The 20908-nt window shown below is 42.3% G+C and overlaps 1 protein-coding gene and 1 long non-coding RNA gene across 10 annotated transcripts in view; one reads left to right on the top strand and one right to left on the bottom strand.

Annotated features, from left to right (window-relative positions):
* Positions 1-20908, top strand: part of TNPO1 (transportin 1) — a 387652-nt gene that overhangs the window by 293929 nt on the left and 72815 nt on the right. For all 9 annotated transcript variants that reach the window (XM_039544333.1, XM_039544330.1, XM_039544332.1 and 6 more), the window contains 4 exons: positions 2317-2423; positions 4086-4219; positions 7243-7324; positions 9848-9970. In XM_039544333.1, the coding sequence (XP_039400267.1) occupies positions 2317-2423; positions 4086-4219; positions 7243-7324; positions 9848-9970 (446 nt within the window). The remainder of the gene's footprint in view (positions 1-2316; positions 2424-4085; positions 4220-7242; positions 7325-9847; positions 9971-20908) is intronic.
* The window catches only part of LOC120407949, a 54378-nt gene that overhangs the window by 5265 nt on the left and 28205 nt on the right, over positions 1-20908 (bottom strand). The window contains exon 2 of the long non-coding RNA XR_005600347.1: positions 3100-3218. This is a non-coding gene — a long non-coding RNA (uncharacterized LOC120407949). The remainder of the gene's footprint in view (positions 1-3099; positions 3219-20908) is intronic.

Genomic DNA, 20908 nt, shown 5'->3' with positions numbered 1-20908 from the left:
CCCCCTGCTCCAACTGCCCCTTGGGACCCCAGCCCTTATCTAAGCCTCCCTTCTCCTTGTCCCCAACTGCTCCCTCCTGAGACCCTCCCAACTTCCCCTCAGGACCTCACCCCCTACCCGTCCCCTGATAAACCTCTGGGACTCCCATGCCTATCCAATTGCTGCCTGTCCCCTGACTGCCCCTCCGAACCTCTGCCCCATCCAACCCCCGCTGCTCCCTGTCCCTTGACTGCCCCCTGGAACCACCTACCCCTTCTCCAACCCCCAGCCTGCTTACCGTGCCACTCAGACCAGCGTGTTTCCTGCTCCGTGCAGCTCCAGACAGTTGCTGCCATGCTCCCCCGTGGAGCCCACAGCCCCCTCCCCCCACTCCAGCACCTGCCTTCCAGATTGGAACAACTCAAAATTCAGGAGTGCTCAAGCTCAATTTGGGCAGCTTTTACTTCATTTCTCCCAAATCAAATATACTGATCCACTGTAACTTGCTGTAGAAAAAGTAGGATAAAATTGAGCAAGAAATGCTTATTAGGACTAGAATTGCTATTTTCAACAGCCATTGCCTTTTAGTTTGTTTGAAAGGAAGACAGTGATATTGCATTGGCAAATTCCCCATAGAAAGAAAGAGTGGAACAAAAGAATAATAAAGGCACCCCAACTTTTCCTCATTTATGGAGGACAATCTTATAATATGCATCCAGATAGCCTCCAATCACACAAGCTGAAAATTGTTCCACTTTACTGCAGCTCTGTAACCATATGGGAACCAATCCTGTCTGTGTTTTGTGCACATCCAAAATTCCTGCTGAATGACCCGCCCTGGGAGCGAGTTACCAGTGACCCAGGGCTGGGGCGGCAGGAAGTGGGGGGGGGCACTGGTGGGGGGGAACCCAGGGCTGGGGCGGCAGGCGGTGGGGGGGGGCACTGGTGGGGGTGGGGGGAGCCCAGGTCTGGGGCAGCAGCAGGGTGGAGGGAGGGCACTGGTGGGGAGGAAAGGGGGAAGTCCAGTGCTGGGGCGGCAGGGGGTGTGTGTGGCTGGGGGGAGAGCCCAAGACTGGGGCAGCAGGAGGGTACATGGGGGAGCCCAGGGCTGGGAAGGGGGGCAGCCAAATTTTTTTTTTTTTGCTCGGGGCAGCAAAAAACTTAGAGCCGGCCCTGCCGGGTTCCCCCAGCCGCCGGAGCCCCGGGCCCTTTAATTTGACCCTGAGGGCTCCCAGCCACCTCTTTAGCTGGGATCCCATGGTTGATTTAAAATAAAGTATCACCTCCCCACCCCCAACTGTCCTTTTTTGCCCACAGCTGTTTTGGTGGGGCGGCGCTGGGGAAGGACGGTTTGTTTCCGCAGGGCTGGGCGGCTCTGGGGCGGGGTGTTTCCGCGGGGCCGGGAGGTTTCGGCCCTCAGCTGTTTTCTTTGGAGGAATGTGCCGCTCGCCGCTTTACGAGTTGTGCAGGCCTGTTCTACACAGTACCAAAATGGTCAGGGGAGAGACAGAGCAGTATTTGGTCTTAAAGCTCTTGTACAATGTTTGAGGATGTTCAAATTTATATTGAAGACTCCTGGAAATTGAGAACTGATTCAAAATTGAGAACTGCTGGGGATTCTAGGTTTGTTTCTCCTCACCTGTGTTCAAGAGTATATATGCTGATTGGTGATAGCAATAGTTGGAATGCTAGTGTAGAAAAGGTACTGGCAGCCATCAGTGTACTGTGTCATATAGCTCTTCTGTGAGCAGTGTTGGATGGCATGATCCATAAAATGTTGTTCACCTTTTGTCCTGCTTATTCATAGTGCTTACACTGTTGCTATAGTTAGTGGTGCTCAACCAGTGGTGGGAAACTTATGTCAAGAAGCCTAGTACTGGCACTTCTATATTTGGGTTCTTCTATTGGGGTTTTGTATTTTTCATTTCTATGTTGACGAGCCAAATTTCTTAAACCAAGTTATAGCAGAGCACTACTCAAGCACTTGCATTTGGTTTGAAGGAGGTTTTGTGGGCTAGCAGGGTGAGGGGAAGTGACCCAGATTTTTGTTGTTGATTGACAGGTCTGAACTACCTCCTTGGGAACAGGCAAGAACGGTCAGCTGGATTCCCAGTCAATTCTAATAGGAGAGAGGCTATCTAGTAACTTTCTTTGTAATAAAATTTCCTTCCTCCACATTTGTTCACTCTTAACAAAAAGCAAACTACTTAACTAAGTAGTTATTTGGGCAATTGTACTGGGGAGGTGAGGGTGTTTACAAAAACTGTATCATGCTAAACCTGCGTTTCTTAAGAGAATCTCACTTTTTTTTCATTCTTTTTCTTTAACACTTCCAAGGCATTCTGATTACAACTATTGCTTCTAAGGGGGAATTGCAGAATTGGCCTGAACTCTTACCAAAGCTTTGCAGCCTCTTGGATTCTGAAGACTACAATACCTGTGAGGTGAGGAGTTTTGTTTCAAATACAAATTTAGAGGAAAAAGTCATATTTCATATGCTTGTGGTCTATCTTGAGCAGTGTTTCCCAAACCATAGGTCCCCATGCACCAGTGGGTTGCAGGAAGGGTCTAGGTTGGTTGCATGTGCCCCAGAAGCACTTTCCTTGGGGAACAGAATCCAGACAGTAGTAGCACAGAGGAAGCAGCTGGGCCAGTGGCTGGCCAGCAGTCTGTCCCTTGGGTTCTCGTTTCCCCTGGGCAGCAGGCAGCTGGGTAGTGGCAGCGGTTGCAGCGCAGAGGAAGCTGACAGGGCCAGTGAGTGAGCAGTCAGCAGCCTGGTGGTAATCGGGGCTGGGCTGCAGGAGGGGACAAGTTTTGGAGAGCAAGAGTAAAGGGGCGGGGCTGGCCTGGGGAGTGGGAGGAGCTGAGTGAGAAAGAGGAGAGATGTGGGAAATGGAGCTAGGGAGCTGAAAAAGGGAAGGTGTGTGAGGGATCAGGGGTAGTGGTTGGTGTCGTGTGTTCCGCGCCCCCCCCCCCCCCCACGACAGAGAATATACAGTTAGTGAGTCACCTTAGTAAAAAGTTTGGGAACCATTTCTCTAACACTCAGTAGTTCCAACTGATTATTCATTCTAGCTTCTTATGGCCACATACCTATTTTTTAACTGAACAGTGACTTACTCTTTTGCCTGACTGAAGTGGTATGGCTTCTGTTTCTTTCCTTCTGGAATGTATCCTAAAACTTCCTTTGTTATAGAAGTTACATTGGACTGATGTGAGAATGAGATTACTTTTGAGACCTAAGGTGATCAAAAATGGGTACAGAAGAAGGCAAATGTTAAGCTTGCTAGATTCAAGTCTTAAATTATCAGAACAGTTGCTACCTCTGTTATGAAAATATAACCTACTACTGGATTCCCTTTGCTACATGATTTTAGTTACTCTATATTGGATCTACAAAAGCTGTTTGAGATGTGTAAAAAGTCTCTGTAAAGATTTGAGAACAATAAACAGTATTCAAGATCAAATCTGACAGGGATGGTCTAGGAAGGCTAACTCTCTCCTGGATAAACTATTTTTCTTATTTTCTTAATACTTTGTTTTGGATGGAGTGGGAGAAACCAGTTTCAAAATGTTCAAATTGACCATTTTATGGACGGAGTTTTAGGGTTTATTGTACACATTTAAAATCAAGTACAGATAATTTAGGAAATTGTCACCTTGGATTTAAAACTTTGAAATGTAGGGGAAAATGCTCTGCATTAGTATAAATGGAGGAAAGTTTTTTGCCAATAACTTAAGATCTGATGTGTAGTCTTAATTACATTTAGTAAATATGGCAGGGAAAACATGTAGTATGGATAGACTAGCATTGAATGACCAAACAAAATCTGTCACCTACTACTCAAGTTGGGATCTTGCAGATCAGATCAAAATGTAAAATTACTTGTCTCTTTTCATCATGAAATTGAGCTGAAACTTACTAATGTGTGTTAGGTCATAACTGCATCTGTTTGCTAACTGTTACAAATAGCTAGCCATGCTCATTACTAAATAGAGATATTTAGCTACTCAATGGTTTTCTTTTCCTTTTTGGGGTGTGGGGGGGTGAACTTTCTTAGGAAACTAACTTTTTTCTGAAGAAAGCAAACTTACATATTTTACAGGGTGCATTTGGAGCTCTTCAGAAGATATGTGAAGATTCTGCTGAAATCTTAGATAGTGATGTATTAGACCGACCGCTCAATATCATGATTCCTAAATTTTTACAGTTCTTCAAACACAGCAGTCCAAAAATAAGGTAGGCATACGTGCAGCACTGCAGTCTCAGATGAAAATTGATTTAGATAATATATCTTGTGGTATTGTTTAAAATGTCTGAAAAGTGATCCTGCATGTGTAATGGTGCAGGGGAAAAAAGAAGCATTGAGAGTCCATGTTATTGTCAATGACTTGCATGTCACTTTTTGCTTAGTTTAAAAAGTAAAAAGATGTAGTCTGTCTTCAGCCTTACTACCAGCCTAGGGTCTTGAAAGTCAACTGTGTTCTCTTGGCTTCACCAGCAATAAGCAGCTGGAACTTAGTTAATAAATCTCTTGCTCATGAAAGCATGAGCCAGAATAGAATACAGATCACTCTTTCATAGCTGTATTGACTGCGATGTGAACATGAATAAAAAAGCAGTAACATACATTTTGTCAGTAAAGCAAGTGTGTGTAACATGTTCCTCATCAAATTGCTTTTCTGACTCTACCAGCATTTTAGAGTGTTTCTAATCTTTCATGAGAACAAATAAAAAACACATTTTTTAGATGGGGGGACTACAATATTGATATAAAATAGAAATATCCGGGGGCTGGAAAATAATCTAAAGTATATAACTATACTTTATATAAAGGATAACTGTAAAAACTGTGGGGTGGTTATGGGCATAAAATTAAACATGATTTTACAGGGTAATACAGAGGTTCTCAAACTGGGGATCGGAACCCCTCAGGGGGTCGTGAGGTTATTCCGGGGGGGGTCCATGAGCTGTCAACCTCCACCCGAAACCCCGCTTTGCCTCCAGCATTTATAATGGTGTTAAATATATAAAAAAACTTTAATTTATAAGAGGGGTCACACTCAGAGGCTTGCTATGTGAAAGGGGTCACCACTACAAAAGTTTGAGAACCACTGGGGTAATACAGCCAAAAGTAGTTTTGAGTTGCATGTACAGCGTCGTCATAGTATGTGAGAAGAAATAACTAGCTGTTGCTGCAATATTTATGTAGTTCATTTCTGGACACCAAATAAGTTAGAAGTTACTGCTCACATAGCAAAAATTCAGATGAACAACAAAAGATGATGATGCTGAGAAGACACGGGTATAGATTTCATATTGTAAACTACTAGTGTGATGGGGTTGAAGAGACTGTAGGGAGAAGTATCACAGTAGAAATTAAGATGGAAAAATTTTATGACAGTGAAATGTTAGGCTGTGGAATAGGTTACCAAGGATGTGGGTTTTTGCCACTGAGCCTTTTAAAACTAGGCTAGACACAGTATTAGAACAGTCTAGTGTAAGGAACAGTCCTGAGCTTGATCTAATCTAATATGTATGGGGGAAAATATTTTCCTCTGAATAAAACACATTCTACTTACTGTGTGTCAATGCTGTTTCTCTTCTTTGTCTGCCTACTATTTAAAAAGGAGCACGCGCACACACATACACACATTTTGAGTTCCCTTCATGGCTAGGTAATTCTTGTTCAGTGATGTCATCAAACATTTATTCTAAACACTTGAGGGAAATATATTTCTCTTAGAGGGTTAGAGGGGAGCTGTAAAGCTCCTACATGTCTATCCCCCAAAATGGCCTAAACAGGATAAGAGCTTAAAATTAAAAGGGGGAAAACGTCTAAAGACCGTACCTGAAAACAGTTTGAGGTTCTGGGCAAACATGGAACATGGAATCCAGTTGTTTTTACACTGGTTTTTTTGGATACAAATGGTGTCAACTGATATGTAATAAGAAAAAAATACTTCCTAGTTCTATAGAAAATTATAGAAGCTAGGGATGGAAAAGATGTGTTAAATCCAGTCTTCTCTTAATATAGGATTGTGTTCTACAAAACATCTTTTTTATTAGTTTTGTCTAGTCTGTTTCCTTTGATATTTCTTTGTTTCCTTGCCCATATTTCTAATCTGTCGATCGTTGGTGTGATCTAGAATGTATTTTATTTAGGATCTGTTTGCTTTTTTTTAAAAAGCACTCCATCTTGTTAATATTTTAGCTTTTAAAATTTTAATTTAAATCCAGGTTTGAGTCTGAGATTTTGAGAAGTTGGGCCTGTCTATATATACTAGTTCCACTGAAAATAAATAATATTGCAAAAATAATCATCTGTTTGTTTGACAATAAGGAGGCAGATATATTATAAAGATCACCACATAGATTGCATGGGACTACTAGTTTCAGATGAGAGAAATTGAACATTCATAAGAATAAGCTCCTTTTATCAGAAATTACACAGTAGTGTGTCCAGAGCTGCCATATTCCATAATTCTAGCAAATCTCATGATGTTCTTCCATATCTTTAATCATGCATTTTTTTTAATAGCCTGTCTTAAAGTCTTGATATAGTGTAAGGAACTCTACAAAATGCATCCAGTTCTTCAAAACCTTAAGGACAAATCCAGGCACAGATGTGTGGACTTGAAAGGGCCCAATAGTAGCAGATTGATTAGGGGATTCTGTGCTGCCTTAGAGCAGAGGAGCCAAGTTCGAAGATGTCTTTCACTTTGCTAGCTTTATGCACTGGAACAATCTGGGAGGTTGGTCAATGAATCTGCTCTGTGCATCTGTTGGCCCCAAACCCTGTGCTGGTGAGCAGTGGGTCACATCTATTCTGCCTTGTTTGCCTGCCTCTCTGACTTGTAGAAGTGGCCTATTTGCCTGCTGGCTCTTACAGAAGAGGATTTAATTCCTCAGCCTTGTGCTTTTTGACTGAGTGCACGTACTTTGGATTTGTTTTAGATTATTTTTTTAAGAGCAGGGTTTAGTCCGTAGGTGTTGCATTGTATTTTGTATTCCTAAGGTTTTCCTTTGGAAAAGAAAATATTTTAATATTACAAATGAATCCATGTAGTTTGGAAATGCTTTCTTGATCTGCATATTTGGATTCCTTTTACTTGATTCTGAAAATTACGGTTAGACATTGTAGTGTATGTCTTTTGCTTTTGCTTTCCTCTTCCCAATTTTTTATGATTGTATACAGTTTAGAAAGTTTCTAATCATGAATGTTTTCATCTGTTTTAACTTAATGCTTGTTCTACTTCTAGGTCCCATGCTGTTGCATGCGTCAATCAGTTTATCATCAGTAGAACTCAAGCTCTTATGTTACACATTGATTCTTTTATTGAGGTAGGTGAATTTTTTTCTAAATTTTATATTTTTAGAATTAGCAAGAGCTTAGAATCCTGTTAAACAAAGAACCTGCTTTTTCTGTAAAAGGTGTTGCATGCAGTAACGATACAGAAAGTTTATAGCTCATGTATCCAGGACTTGGCCCTAGACTTAATTACATAAGTTTTAAATTTGTATTTTTCTTTGGCTGAGGAGTGGTTTAAAATATTAAGATCTCCCCACCCTGTTGCTTATGTTTGCTTTGCTAAGTATTTAAAACAGTGGAGTAACAGGCTGCACTAAAACAGCTATTTTCAACCAGTGGTTCGTGACGGGGGCACCTATTGAGTAGTACTGGTGTCTCAAAGCTGGCAGTTGCCTAGAAACCTGCTGACGCTGGGAAAGAGCAGACTATTCCATCCCCCTTCTGCGGTGGCTGCCTCTGATCCTACATCAGACTACCCAATTGTAAAGTAGCTCCTCTGCATCGTTCGTCCGTCCTTCAAATCTAGAGTGGGGAAGGCGGCTTTGAGAGGCTGTAGAATCAGCTTTGCAGCTCTCAGCAGTGCTCCCCAGCTTCCACAGCTGAGTGCTTTGTGAGTAGGTGGAAAAAGGAGAAACTCTATCTCCCAGTCCAGTAGCTCCTTCAGTCTAGGTGCACCAGCCTTCATGCTTTCCACCTTCACCTCTTTAAATCCACAGTATGGTGCCAAAGTTATCCTGTGATCCAAAATCCTTAACTATTTGTGATTTCAAAGAATTCTGGAGTATAGTGGATTGCTGAATGATTTTTTCAGTCGTTTTATGGGTCATGGACCAAGAAAACCACTAAGAACCACTGTAATAGAGACTGATGAATATTTCTGTGAGGGGAGAACAAGTAGTCTTCATAATGATTGCATCATGGGCAAGATTTTCAAGTTATGTGCAAAATCGGGAACAGTTGTTTAATTTATAAATACAATAGATACATATGGCCTAATTATCCATTTGTAAATACATATACCATACACAATTTCAGTAATTACATGGGCAAATTATTCATGTGATCATGCATGCCCTCCTGTTACCTCTTCATTTCTGCTCCACTTTGACCTGTGTATTTATACATATAGGGCAGTTGTCAGTAGGTAACTGCGGGAGGGGATTGGGGATGGGGGAACAATCCTCCATGCAGTATAACACATTACAATGAGGGTCTTGATTAACTTCTGCTGGAATAGGGTTTGCAGATTGTATCCGGTGTGTCTGCTAGATATGAATATTGACCCAGGGTTACAGCTACCCATAGATTTTTTTTGTATTCATGCACAGTTGTGCTGGGGGATTACAGCCTTAATTTGCATTTGAACTTCTGTGGCCTACCTAGAAGCAGGATATATTGAGTCAGCACAGCCTTTAAGTGATCTGGCCATGTCACCATAGGGGCAGCACTGCCTGTTTGTGGGCCAGTTCAGAATACCTTTTGCTCTAACCTCCCTTTTAAGTGAACTTAGCCTCGGAGGTCCTTGTGGCTTGGCTTACATTGGAAGGAGTTTATGTAAATCTGAGATGAAAGTTCTAAATGTGAATAATTGGAATTTTGAAAATACATGCTGTAGTGTCACTTAAACAAGAAAAATACTTATCCTTTGTGAGCCACTGGATTGTTCTCTGAGAAAATGTTTGAGTATATGATGGTAGAAGGCTCTTTCATTACCAGTACTAATCCAGTTTCTTCTGTCATGTGTGCCATGGTCCTCTTTGCTTAGAAGTGAGTTTATTTAACGTAGATTTATGTTGGGTTTCTTAAAGAAGACTTTGGGGGCTAGATCAAGGCAATCTAGGGCCTTAGGCACATCATGATTTGGAGGGGACCCTATTACCACCTCCCTCATAGGCTTCTTTTTTGGTGTGGCCATTCCTCGTGGCGTGCCCCCTTGCCTCCACCAGGAGTATGAGAGCAGAGAGACCTAGTCACCTTCCAGAGATGGGCCTCTCTCCTCATTCCCTGGAGATACTGGGTTGGCATCAGCAGGGTCCCCATCCTACGTTTGTTACTATTATTGCTGAGGCAACTTTTTGAGTGGATCAAGCTTGGTACTGTTTTCTCTACTTGCCACAGAAGCCTCTCGTCAGGTCCTGCTGGGGTACTGAGTCTTGGTGTTAACACTTTGCAGACAGACAAACAATAGCACCAGACTTGGGGAAACATTAGTGCATCCATTATATTAGGATCATGTGTTCATGCCTTTCTTTGTAACTATTAGATTGAAGGCAAGTTTCTAGCCCTAAACTTTAATTTAAAGAAGAACTCCCCGAGGCAATAGTATATAGTGCCTATGCTTTAATCCAGCCCTGATCATATCCATATAAAGTGTTAGAGAATCTGTGTAGTATTACATACTTTCAGGTGAATATAAAGGAGCATTAATTCCAATCACTGAATGGGATTGAGTGAACACACAGAAATGTGCACTTGCATGATCGCTTGCTTGATGATAGCAAGTACTGTTCCATATAAAATAATGGGATTAGAAGAGTCTTAATTTTCCCTCACAGAATCTCTTCGCATTGGCTGGAGATGAGGAGCCTGAAGTACGCAAAAATGTGTGTCGGGCTTTGGTGATGCTGCTGGAAGTTCGAATGGATCGCCTGCTTCCTCATATGATTAGTATAGTTGAGGTAAATTTTGTTTCCTACATTGCATGCACAAAAAATACTTTAAAGTAATAGTTATAACAGTGTGTGGTGTAAGCTGTGTGTAATGCAACTTTCGCATATTTATATCTTTCATTATTCTTGAAGGATAGGCTGTTTTTGGCAACTGTGAAAATATCTTCTGGTTGACTAGCTGATTTGTATATGTGACACTTGGTCCAAATGATATACTTTACTGACCTTAACTTAATTGAGGGGAGAATTCATTCCAAACTGAATTAAATAAGCCAAGAGTGTGTGTGTTTGGGGGGGGGCACATCTAAATGAATGGAGTGCTGGCGGATTAGTCCACATAGATAACTCTAGAAAAACGGAAGCCGTCCATAGATTACTGTTCAGATACTGTTAAAAAGGTGTCTGGGGAGGAGACTCTGGCAGAACCAGGTCCATCATTGGTATTGAGAGATTCACTGCCACCAGTGCAGCAACACTTTGTAAGAGCAGCTGCCGCTTATGAACAACATTTTTCCCTGGGAACGCTTTCCCTACCATGAATTCTCCACTTGCTAACAGCAACATAGCAGCTGCATAAGAGCCACTAGCCGTCACCCTCACTCCCCCAGCTAAAAGCTCTCCAGCACATCATCAGAGATCTACAATCTATCCTCACTCTCACAGATCCTGGGCGACAGACTAGTCCTCACTTACAGACAGCCCCCCAACCTGAAGCAAATACTCACCAGCAACAAAAACACTAACCGAGGAACCTATCCTTGCAACAAAGCCTGATGCCAACTCTGTCCACATATTTATTCAAATGACACCATCATAGGACCTAATCACATTAGCCACACTGTTAGGGCTCGTTCACCTGCACATCTACCAATGTGAGATATGCTATCGTGCCAGCAATGCCCCTCTGCCGTGTACATTGGCCAAACCAAACAGTCTCTATGCAAAAGAATAAATGGACACAAATCTGACATCCGGAATCATAACATTCAAAAACCAGTAGGAGAACACTTAAACCTATCTGGTCACTCAGTAACAGACTTAAAGATGGCAATTTTGCAATAGAAAAGCTTCAAAAACAGACTCTGACGAGAAACTGCTGAGCTTGAATTAATATGCAAACTAGATACCATTAACTTAGGTCTGAATAGAGACTGGGAATGGCTGGGTCATTACACACATTAAATCTGTTTCCCCACGTTAAGTATCCTCACACCTTGTCAGCTGTCTAAAATGGGCCATCTTGATTATCACTACAAAAGTTTTTATTTTTTCTCCTGCTGATACCTCATCTTAATTAATTAGCCTCTTACAGTTGGTATGGCTACTTCCACCTTTTCATGTTATCTGTGTATATATATTTCTTACTATATGTTCCATTCTATGCATCTGATGAAGTGGGCTGTAGCTCACGAAAGCTAATGCTCAAATAAATGTCTTAGTCTCTAAGGTGCCACAAGTACTCCTGTTCTTTTTGCGGATATAGACTGACACACGGCTGCTACTCTGAAACCTGTCATTTTGTGACATTGTGACATCACAACCTCCTCTTATTAGCATCATTTTTTTGTGTGTGTGGCAAAAACAGACAAAATGCCAAGAAGTCTCTCACTGAAAGAAAAAGTACAGATTATCCCAGACTATCAAATTTCAGGGACTACTCAAAACCAAGTCCCAGTCAAGCGGGAGTTACTCAAATCAGTTGTTTGCAGAATGTGGAAGCTTTTGGCTAAGTATGAAGATGGACAGTCGAATAGCTGATGTAAGCACGGGTCTGAAGGAAAAGCCCCTGATGTTGACCAGGCTCTCTTTATGTGGCTCAAGGAGAAGAGGGCACAGGGAGCACTGCTTGCTGGACCCACAATCGAGGAAAAACCCTTCAGCTTGCTGCTTCACTTGGATTGAATGATTTTAAGGCAAGTGACAATTGGTTTACCAGATGGAAGAAACTCTTCAATGTCTCTTACAGAAAAGAGCCTGGCAAAAAAAAAAAAAAAACAGTCGGCAGACAAACCAACAGCTGAGCAGTGGCAGTGTGGAAAAAGTCCTCCCATTCTTGAAAATTTTTCCTTGGCTGATATCTACAATGCTGACAAAACAGGACGTTACCTGAAAGGGCTCTGCGACAAGACAAGTAGGAAAAAATTGAAAAGCTAGAAGGAGAGAGAGCTTCAAAGGACAGGATAACTGCATATCTGTGCCAACATAGATGGTAGTGACAAACGCCTGCTGTTCATGATCAGGAAGTCAAAACAACCCACATGCTTTCCGAAAGATTTCAGTAAACTACCCCTCAGTTATCAGTTCAGCAAATGCCTGGATGTCAGGTTTTCATCAACTGACTAAAAAAGGTGGGATTGTCCACTTCCTGTGCAAAACTGTAAGATCTACCTCTTTCTGGATACTTGCTTCACAAACCCTATTGGTTCTCTCAAACATTCAGCTCAAATTCTTACCCCAACACTACATCTTTTGATTAAACATATATAGCTCGTGTGGTTATTGTTTCTCTTGATTTGGACCCCAGTGCAGATATTCAGACAGTCCTGAAAACTGTAAATTTACAGTTCGTGTTGCTGAGGCATGGCAAGATGTAAAGCTAACAAATTTCCAGCTGTTTCAGCAAAGGCAAATTTGTTGTGCCAGTGGAAGGTGTGCACATTGAAGATATTGAAGAGTTTGAAGACCCCCTGAATGATGATGTGCTTCCAATCAACATGGGAAAAAAGAGGACTTGATAGCTGCTGTGGCTGCGAATGAGGATTTGCTGAATGCTGCAGCTTTTGCAAGGCCTGAGAAACGAGCTTGTGTTGTCTAAACATATCGTAATCAAGAGTGAGGATGATTTTGATGAAGTTCCACCTCTGTCAGACTCCAGGCTGTTGAAGGCTTTGAACACACGTCAGCACTTTTCAGAGGAAGGGTCTACAGAACTCTCTGGGATGGTTGAATCCCATCTTCAAAACAAAATTGTGACTGAGAAGCAGAGCAAATTAACAGAGTTCTTTTACACAAAATGAGCCTGTTTTATCCATTCTTAATTTAGAAGTTGATACTCTGTAAATAGAATAAGCTTTTTGATGTGGAATTGTAATACTTCAGGTGGTTATTTATTTGCTTAGTAGATGCCCTTATCCAGGACGACTTACAGTGCGTACAAAGTATTAGTTAAGTCTGAGTTCAAAAAATGTTTACAAGTAAGAGCAAGAGGTTGTGTTGTCATGGTTGATGTTTGTTCTTAAACATAAAATTAAAACTTATTTGTATAATATTAAGTCAATTAATACTGCTTTCTTGATACAATATGGTGGTAGGCTACAAATGCAAAATGGAGCACATGTTTAAAATGTATGGTATACTAATGTAATACTGTAGCAATAATAAACATACATCACATTGTTACAATTATAGTTACATAAAACAGCTACAGTATATATTACACTGGTCTACAATTTTTGAGAAGTCATCTGCTTCAGAGATAAAATGTGCTATTTATGATGTATTTTGATGTGCTGAATTCAAATATGACAATTAAAACAACTGGCTACTGTTTCTAAGGTATTTAAGTTTTTATGTCTATGTATATTGTGTAGAAAGAGTTTTAATCATAAATTGTAAACCTAGGTCGTTTCATGTGTTTATGGTTGCTTTACATGATATTTCACCTGTCCTGTTTATGTAACACTTAAAAAATCAGCAAAAGGGTTATATAAATAAAATTTATTATGAAACAAAAGGCAAAAAACTATTATGTACATAGTTTAGTCCTATTCAGTGTCTACTCGGCGCTTCTTGGCTTGTCTCTTGTATTCATTAAATGGAGCATCTCTTGTCACTGTCCAGCAATAGTCTGCAAGCATTGATGGGCTCCATTTGCCCTGATAGCGTTTCTCCATTGTTGCAATGTCCTGGTGAAATCGCTCGCCGTGCTCATCGCTCACTGCTCCGCAGTTCGGTGGAAAAAAATCTAGATGAGTGCAAAAAATGTATCTTTAGTGACATGTTGCAACCAAGGCTTTTGTATGCCTTGAGGAGGTTTTCCACCAACAACCTGTAGCTGTCTGCCTTGTTGTTTCCGAGACAATTTATTGCCACTAACTGGAAGGCTTTCCATGCCGTCTTTTCCTTGCCACGCAGTGCATGGTCAAATGCATCATCTCGAAGAAGTTCACGAATCTGAGGACCAACAAAGACACCTTCCTTTATCTTAGCTTCACTTAACCTTGGAAATTTTCCACTGAGGTGCTTGAAAGCTGCTTGTGTTTTGTCAATGGCCTTGACAAAGTTCTTCATCAGACCCAGCTTGATGTGTAAAGGTGGTAACAAAATCTTCCATGATTCAACAAGTGGTGGATGCTGAACACTTTTCCTCCCAGGCTCCAATGACTGTCAGAGTGGCCAATCTTTCTGGATGTAGTGGGAATCTCTTGCACGACTATCCCATTTGCAGAGAAAACAGCAATACTTTGTGTATCCGGTCTGCAGACCAAGCAAGAGAGCAACAACCTTCAAATGGCCACAAAGCTGCCACTGATGTTGGTCATAGTTTATGCACCTCAAAAGTTGTTTCATGTTGTCCTAGGTTTCCTTCATATGGACTGCATGACCAACTGGAATTGATGGCAAAACATTGCCATCATGCAGTAAAACAGCTTTAAGACTCGTCTTCGATGAATCAATGAACAGTCTCCACTCATCTGGATCGTGAACGATATTGAGGGCTGCCATCATGCCATTGATGTTGTTGCAGGCTACAAGATCGCCTTCCATGAAGAAGAATGGGACAAGATCCTTTTGATGGTCACGGAATATGGAAACCATACCATCACCTGCCAGGAGATTCCACTGATGTAGTCTGGAGCCCAACAGCTCTGCCTTACTCTTGGGTAGTTCCAAATCCCTGACAAGGTCATTCAGTTCACCTTGTGTTATGAGGTGTGGTTCAGAGGAGGAGGATGGGAGAAAATGTGGGTCCTGTGACATTGATGGTTCAGGACCAGAAGTTTCATCCTCTTCCTCTTCCTCGTCTGACTCAAGTGAGAATGATTCTGGTGCATCAGGAACCGGCAGTCCTTCTCCGTGGGGTACTTGGTGTATAGCTGCTGGAATGTTTGGATAATGCACAGTCCACTTTTTCTTCTTTTGACACACCTTTCCCAGCTGGAGGCACCATGCAGAAGTAACAATTGCTGGTATGATCTGTTGGCTCTCTCCAAATCATTGGCACTGCAAAAGGCATAGATTTCCTTTTCCTGTTCAACCACTGGCGAAGATTTGTTGCACAAGTGTTGCAGCATATGTGTGGGGCCCACCTCTTGTCCTGATCTCCAATTTTGCAGCCAAAATAAAGGTGATAGGCTTTCTTAACCATACTGCGCTTTTGTGATGCAAAAGTCACTTCACCACAAACATAGCAGAAGTTATCTGCATTGTTCACACAAGTACGAGGCATCTCTGCTCACTTTGGCTAAACAGAAAAACTAGAGCCAATCAACAATTTTAAGCATCATTTTTGTTCAGTGACCCAGAATTAGTAAAGTTAGACTACATTTATTTCAGAAGCATTTTGGCTGTAGAGCAGTGTTATCAGAAAAAGCAGGCTGCGTTTGGTCAGATGATTCCCCCCCATAACAGCTGCTTAGGAGCAACATAGCAGAAGAGCACTGATATATTGTTACTGACGAACGTCTACTGTACTGAAAATGCCATGTACGTTGATGAGGCCCCCAAGGGGAAGTCTACACATCGTAGTCATGGTGTACTTTCTCCCTGTTATCAAGCAGAGATGCTTATTTGAGGTCTGATCAGTGCCACTGAGGCCCCATGGGGTTCTCCTACCAACTCACATTGGCCCATCAAGACTGGTATTGGTCCAGACAACAACCTGAGTCATCTGTACTATACAGTATGCTGTTCAGAGCCTTCTTAAGGATATTAGGGTCTGCCTTCATAAACATCTAGAAGCAGGTGGTCTTCAAGGAAGAGAGAGGGCTTCATCCCCAGTGACATTCTTGGCCAGACCAGCTACACCAGACTATCAAGTAGATGATTCAGGGGCTGAGCAACATCAACATCCATTCTTGCAGCCTAACAATCTTTCCTAGTCATTGCCACATGAAGCTATGTCCTTTGCATAGGTACTGGCAGCAGACAATGTTAAGTGTTCCGGGAGCTCCTGATGTGGATCGTCGAGACTCTGGAAAACGAGCATTGTCATCTCAGAAATCCCATAAACTGTTCAACCTCCTGTCAGCTTCTAGTCTAGCCAGGATCGTCCTCCCCATTAACAAGGGACTGCTAGACACAGCTAAAGCCCTGTAGCAGATGCCAGTCTCTATTAATACCAATTGTGACATGAGTCGTAAATAGTTGCGAGTTACCTCCTTTTGGGGTTTGAGTACTTCTGCACTTAGTCCAACCCAGGCTCCTTAGTCATATTGGCCATTGAAGAAAAATTTAGATAAAACAGAAGTGGCCCAAAAGACAACAGACCCCAGATGCCTCTATTTAGAAGGCAGTTGTACTTCTCAGTTTCTGTACAGTTGTACGTGACTTATTGCCAGGCCATGTCGGCTGAGTTTGCCTTTCTAACATGGGTCAGGGTGATGACCTTCCTCATGAAAGCAGAGAGGCGCATAAGGATATAATAAAGAGAGGCCGATTGGTGGGCAATGGACACCTGAAACCATGACCAAATCTGTCACCGCAGAGGCCATAATGTGTAGAACATTGTGCTCCAAGTATTGGGTATTCTGAGAGTTGCAGACCACAATTGAGGACTTTTCCTGTTAAGTGGACAGACTGCTTTACACTCACTGATGGACTCCAAAGCTACCTTGTGGTGTCTAGAGAGTCACACTTTTTCTGTCCCCAGTCACAGCTGAGACCTTGTACACAGTCTTATTATCCCGGACAAATGGAGTATCACACCAAAAAAGCACCTAAGATGCAACAGTGTTGCCAGCCTTCCTCTTCCTCAGCAATACTCGCTGCTCCTTTGACATGACAGGAGAATTGACAAGACTTTGAAAAACCACATCAAACTCAGTCTTGAGAATGCCACCTTTGAAAGCTGCTTCTTCCATTCCATGGGTGTAGTTTTCCTTGACATGAGGTATTTGAGTGTTCAGTGGTCGTCCAGGGCTGTCCCATCCAGTTCTACTTTACCCCTTCCCTCTCCCTCTTCAGGGACACTTCTTAAGAGAGCCCATTACAAAATGTGGAGGTCTTGTTCCTTTGCTTTGTCTTCCTCAGGAGTACTGGGGAAGAGGCTGTTTTTTCTGGCATTTCTTCATTCTGAAGAAGGGAAGTGGGGTGGTCTTTGTCCTGTCCTAGACCTGATGAGACTGAACAAAATACATGCCATCCTCAACATGCAACAGTTAACATTGCCTCTTTCTCCAAGCTCAAGACTGGCTCTCAGCTTTCTGTTTTCAGGATATATATTTCCCCATATTCAGCCATTCACTGAGCCCCCAGAAAGTATCCGCAATTCATAGTGGGGCCCAACCATTACCAATACAGGGCTCTGCCCTTTGGACTTTTAGTGGCTCCTAAAATATTCTGGTTGGCAGTAGTGATAGTGCATTTAAGGAAACAGGACATCTGTCTACCCATACTTGGATGACTGGCTGATATCAGCACTAGACAAATGGCCTTAAAGAGCCTTTCCTTGTGAACTGTGATAAACCAGTAGCTGAAAGCCCATGCTGTAGCATATGTGGGGCAGTTGGACCAAGTATTCCACCATTTGTGCAGCTCTCTTACAACCAAATGAGATTGTTGCATGCAGTTTAGCTCTAGAGCAAAGGTTACTGGTTGAGTTAGCTCTATTACAATGGTTTAGGAGTCTTGGCATGGCATGTCCTTACCATAACGACACCACATGGCTGTAATTCGTAAAGTCAAAATAACTGAGAATATGAAAACTGTATGGTAACTGACCACAAATCCAGTAATTGAACCTGGTGATCATTCTGAACAAAGAGCTCTCAACCATGCTGTTTCCAATGCTTCACACTGACTCAGACATAAGCTTCAGAGTAACAATTCTGAAAGTAAGTGTGTGTGTGTGTCTGTCTCTCTCTCTCTCTCTCTCAGATGATAGTTTATAGGATTTTTGATTCCAGATAGACAAGAGACTGCCTGCCAGAGGACTGGTTCTGATATCTTCAGTTAGCGGTAAACTACCTACAGGTGGTACATGTGTATCTGGGACTCTTTGGCTATATGTCAGTGAGCAGGTATAAGATGCTGCTTGCCACATCTCATTATTGGACCTCACAGCTGTGACTGAGGTCCATATGTTCCTCATCCAGACATGTGCATCACAGTCCCACTTCAAATTCTACAATAGCTCACTTGGTTGCTAGACCTAGTAAACTTGAGAGGAGGGGCAGAATTCTCAGCCCCTTTCCTGGGGATGACACTTGTTAGACACATTAGGATCTGACTGTGACACCCTCAGATGCAGGGCATGTGGACTCAGGATGACTTGGCCCTCACCTTTGGGACATTCATGTGTATTCATCAGTCTAGCCTGTATAGAGTTCCTGCCTATTTTTTCAGAACTCCACAGTGCAATTCCTGGTGGACATTGTTTTTGGCCAAGTTCTTGATCATCCTCTTTCTGACAAAGTCTTCAAGTTCTGGAAATGGTGCCATCAACATGGTGTGACCCCATTGGTGCTCCCCATCTCCCAGGATTCAGCTATATAACCTAGCAGGCTTCCTGAGCAGAAATGTGGTAACCACCCGCAAATGGTCACTGTTGAAGTCCATCCTAGACCCAGTACTCATGGAAGTGGGACTCCCACCATAGACTTAGTCACCACAGAGGACAATAAGTATGGATCTCTACCAGACACCTTCCTCCTTCAGTGGTCTTGATGACTTCGATTTGCTTTCCCTCCAGTTTCCTTGATCCCCAGAATATTATCCAAGATCAGATGGAACAAGAAGTTGATCATGATACTCCCATACTGGCTGAAACAATTTTGGTTGTTGGAGCTATTACAAATATCTTCTGGCCAACAGAGAGAAAATCTTAAACCTCTGTCAGATACTGTACCAAGAGCCACACTTGTTGCACCTGACTGCTTGGATATTTGCTAACTGAGCAACGCTGATGTAGACTGCTCCCTACTAGTTCAGAAAATGTTTATATAAAGCAGGAAACCTTCCACCTGGAAGATGTACATATCAGAACAACAAAACTTCTCCATGTGGGTAACCTAGAATAGTATTGACCCAATGGAGGTCCTGATACTGAAGGTGTTGGACTGTCATGCTCCTGAATCACATGGCATTAGCATTTAACTCCCTTAAGGTTCATCTTGCCACAGTATCTGTGTCACACTCCAATACATTTGTACTCTGGTCTTCTGATACCCTGTGACATCAAAATTCCTCCAACAGCCTACTTTTACTCACCCTGCAGCCAGGGACCTGTCTTCCATGTGGGGCTTTGATATCCTCCTTCTAGAGCCTGTGGAGCTTCTCTTGGGATTGCTCTTGTAATGTGCAGTACGCTACTTTACTTTTCTTGTGGCCATCACCTCAGCATAGAAATCAATGAGCTCCAAACTCTTATGATCTGGCTGCCTTCACTTTGTCCATGTGGAAGGATGTGTGAGAGAAAACCACACCCCACTCTAGGTGGAATTCTGAAACCACCTCGACCCAGTCCATCACAGTACCAGTCTTCTCTCCTGGCGTCAAGTGCTGCTATGTGAAGAAGCTGAATTATTTGGATGCTTTCAGACCTTGCCCTATACCTTTATGGTACTATATCTTTCAGGTGCTCTTGTCTCCTCTCTGACCATATTTGCTGAAACACAAGGTCATACCATCTCACTGAAGATAATTTCAAAGTTAATCACTTTCAAAGTGCCTCCAGACTAAAGAGTAGTAGATACCTATCTTGTGCCCCTAGAGAACATTTATCCAAATGTGTGGATCCACATGGGCAATGCTCAAAGGAGAAAATGTGACTTTGCAAAATTGTGAACAGTGAGATGACTTTATGTAGGGTGCTTATTGATGATAGACAGCAGCAACATAAAAATCAAACTTGCATTTGCATCCAAAAGCTATAAAATATATGCGACCATCATGATCCCTTCAGCTAGAGAGTTCTGTAATTGTGGTCTGGTTGCCAAAGAAGTTCTTGACTTGAGTCCTAAGTCTTGTTCTGAGTACACTATTACTTCTGTGAAACAGTTTTCTTGGGTGCCTCAGTTGCAAGTAGTGGTGTGTAATACCTTCATGTATCTCATAGCACGGTAGGGCCAGTATGGCTGCTGCAACACCAATTTATTCTATTGCTATGAAATAGTCTTCATTCACATTTCTTTACAGCGCGTGCACATGGGCGCACAGCTGTGTCTTGTCTTTTAAAATACTTGTTGATTAGAACATTGGTAATTTTCTCTTTGAGGATGGGTTTTTGTTATGCTCTCCACAGAGTCCAATTCACTTCCCAGGCCCTAGTTCTTGAGATGTTCTTTAGGCTATGTCTCTGGCCAGCTAATTCTTCTCATTTCCTTGGCTCCAAACTGGACTCAAACTCTGGCTCCTTAACCAACAGCCACCTAGCTCAGTGTAGGGAGCATGTACTGTGATCCAAGTAACTCCCACTTGCGGAGAAAACTGGAGCGCAAGAGACAGTGGCAAGGAGAATCAAAACAAAATGTCAGGTACCTGGCTATGGCAAATCGGCAGAGGCCTTTTTCTTTTGGAAAAAAATTCAAATTACATAACTACAGTTGTATTCAGATCCCTGACTGTTGACATCATCTTAGAGCTGTAGTTTCAAATTGTGTGTAGACCAAGGCAGAGAATGGCATTGGTTTACTCAGCATTCACATTTTGAAGATCATCATTGCAACCGAAGGGCTAAAAACAGATTTGTTTTAATGAAAGCTCAGATTCTGGAGCGCAGTTCTGTGG

This window comes from Mauremys reevesii, linkage group 6 (genome assembly GCF_016161935.1).
Source record: "Mauremys reevesii isolate NIE-2019 linkage group 6, ASM1616193v1, whole genome shotgun sequence".
Classification (NCBI taxonomy): Eukaryota; Metazoa; Chordata; order Testudines; family Geoemydidae; genus Mauremys; species Mauremys reevesii.
Note: the sequence above shows the minus strand (reverse complement) of the source record. Positions and strands in the feature narration are given on the sequence as shown.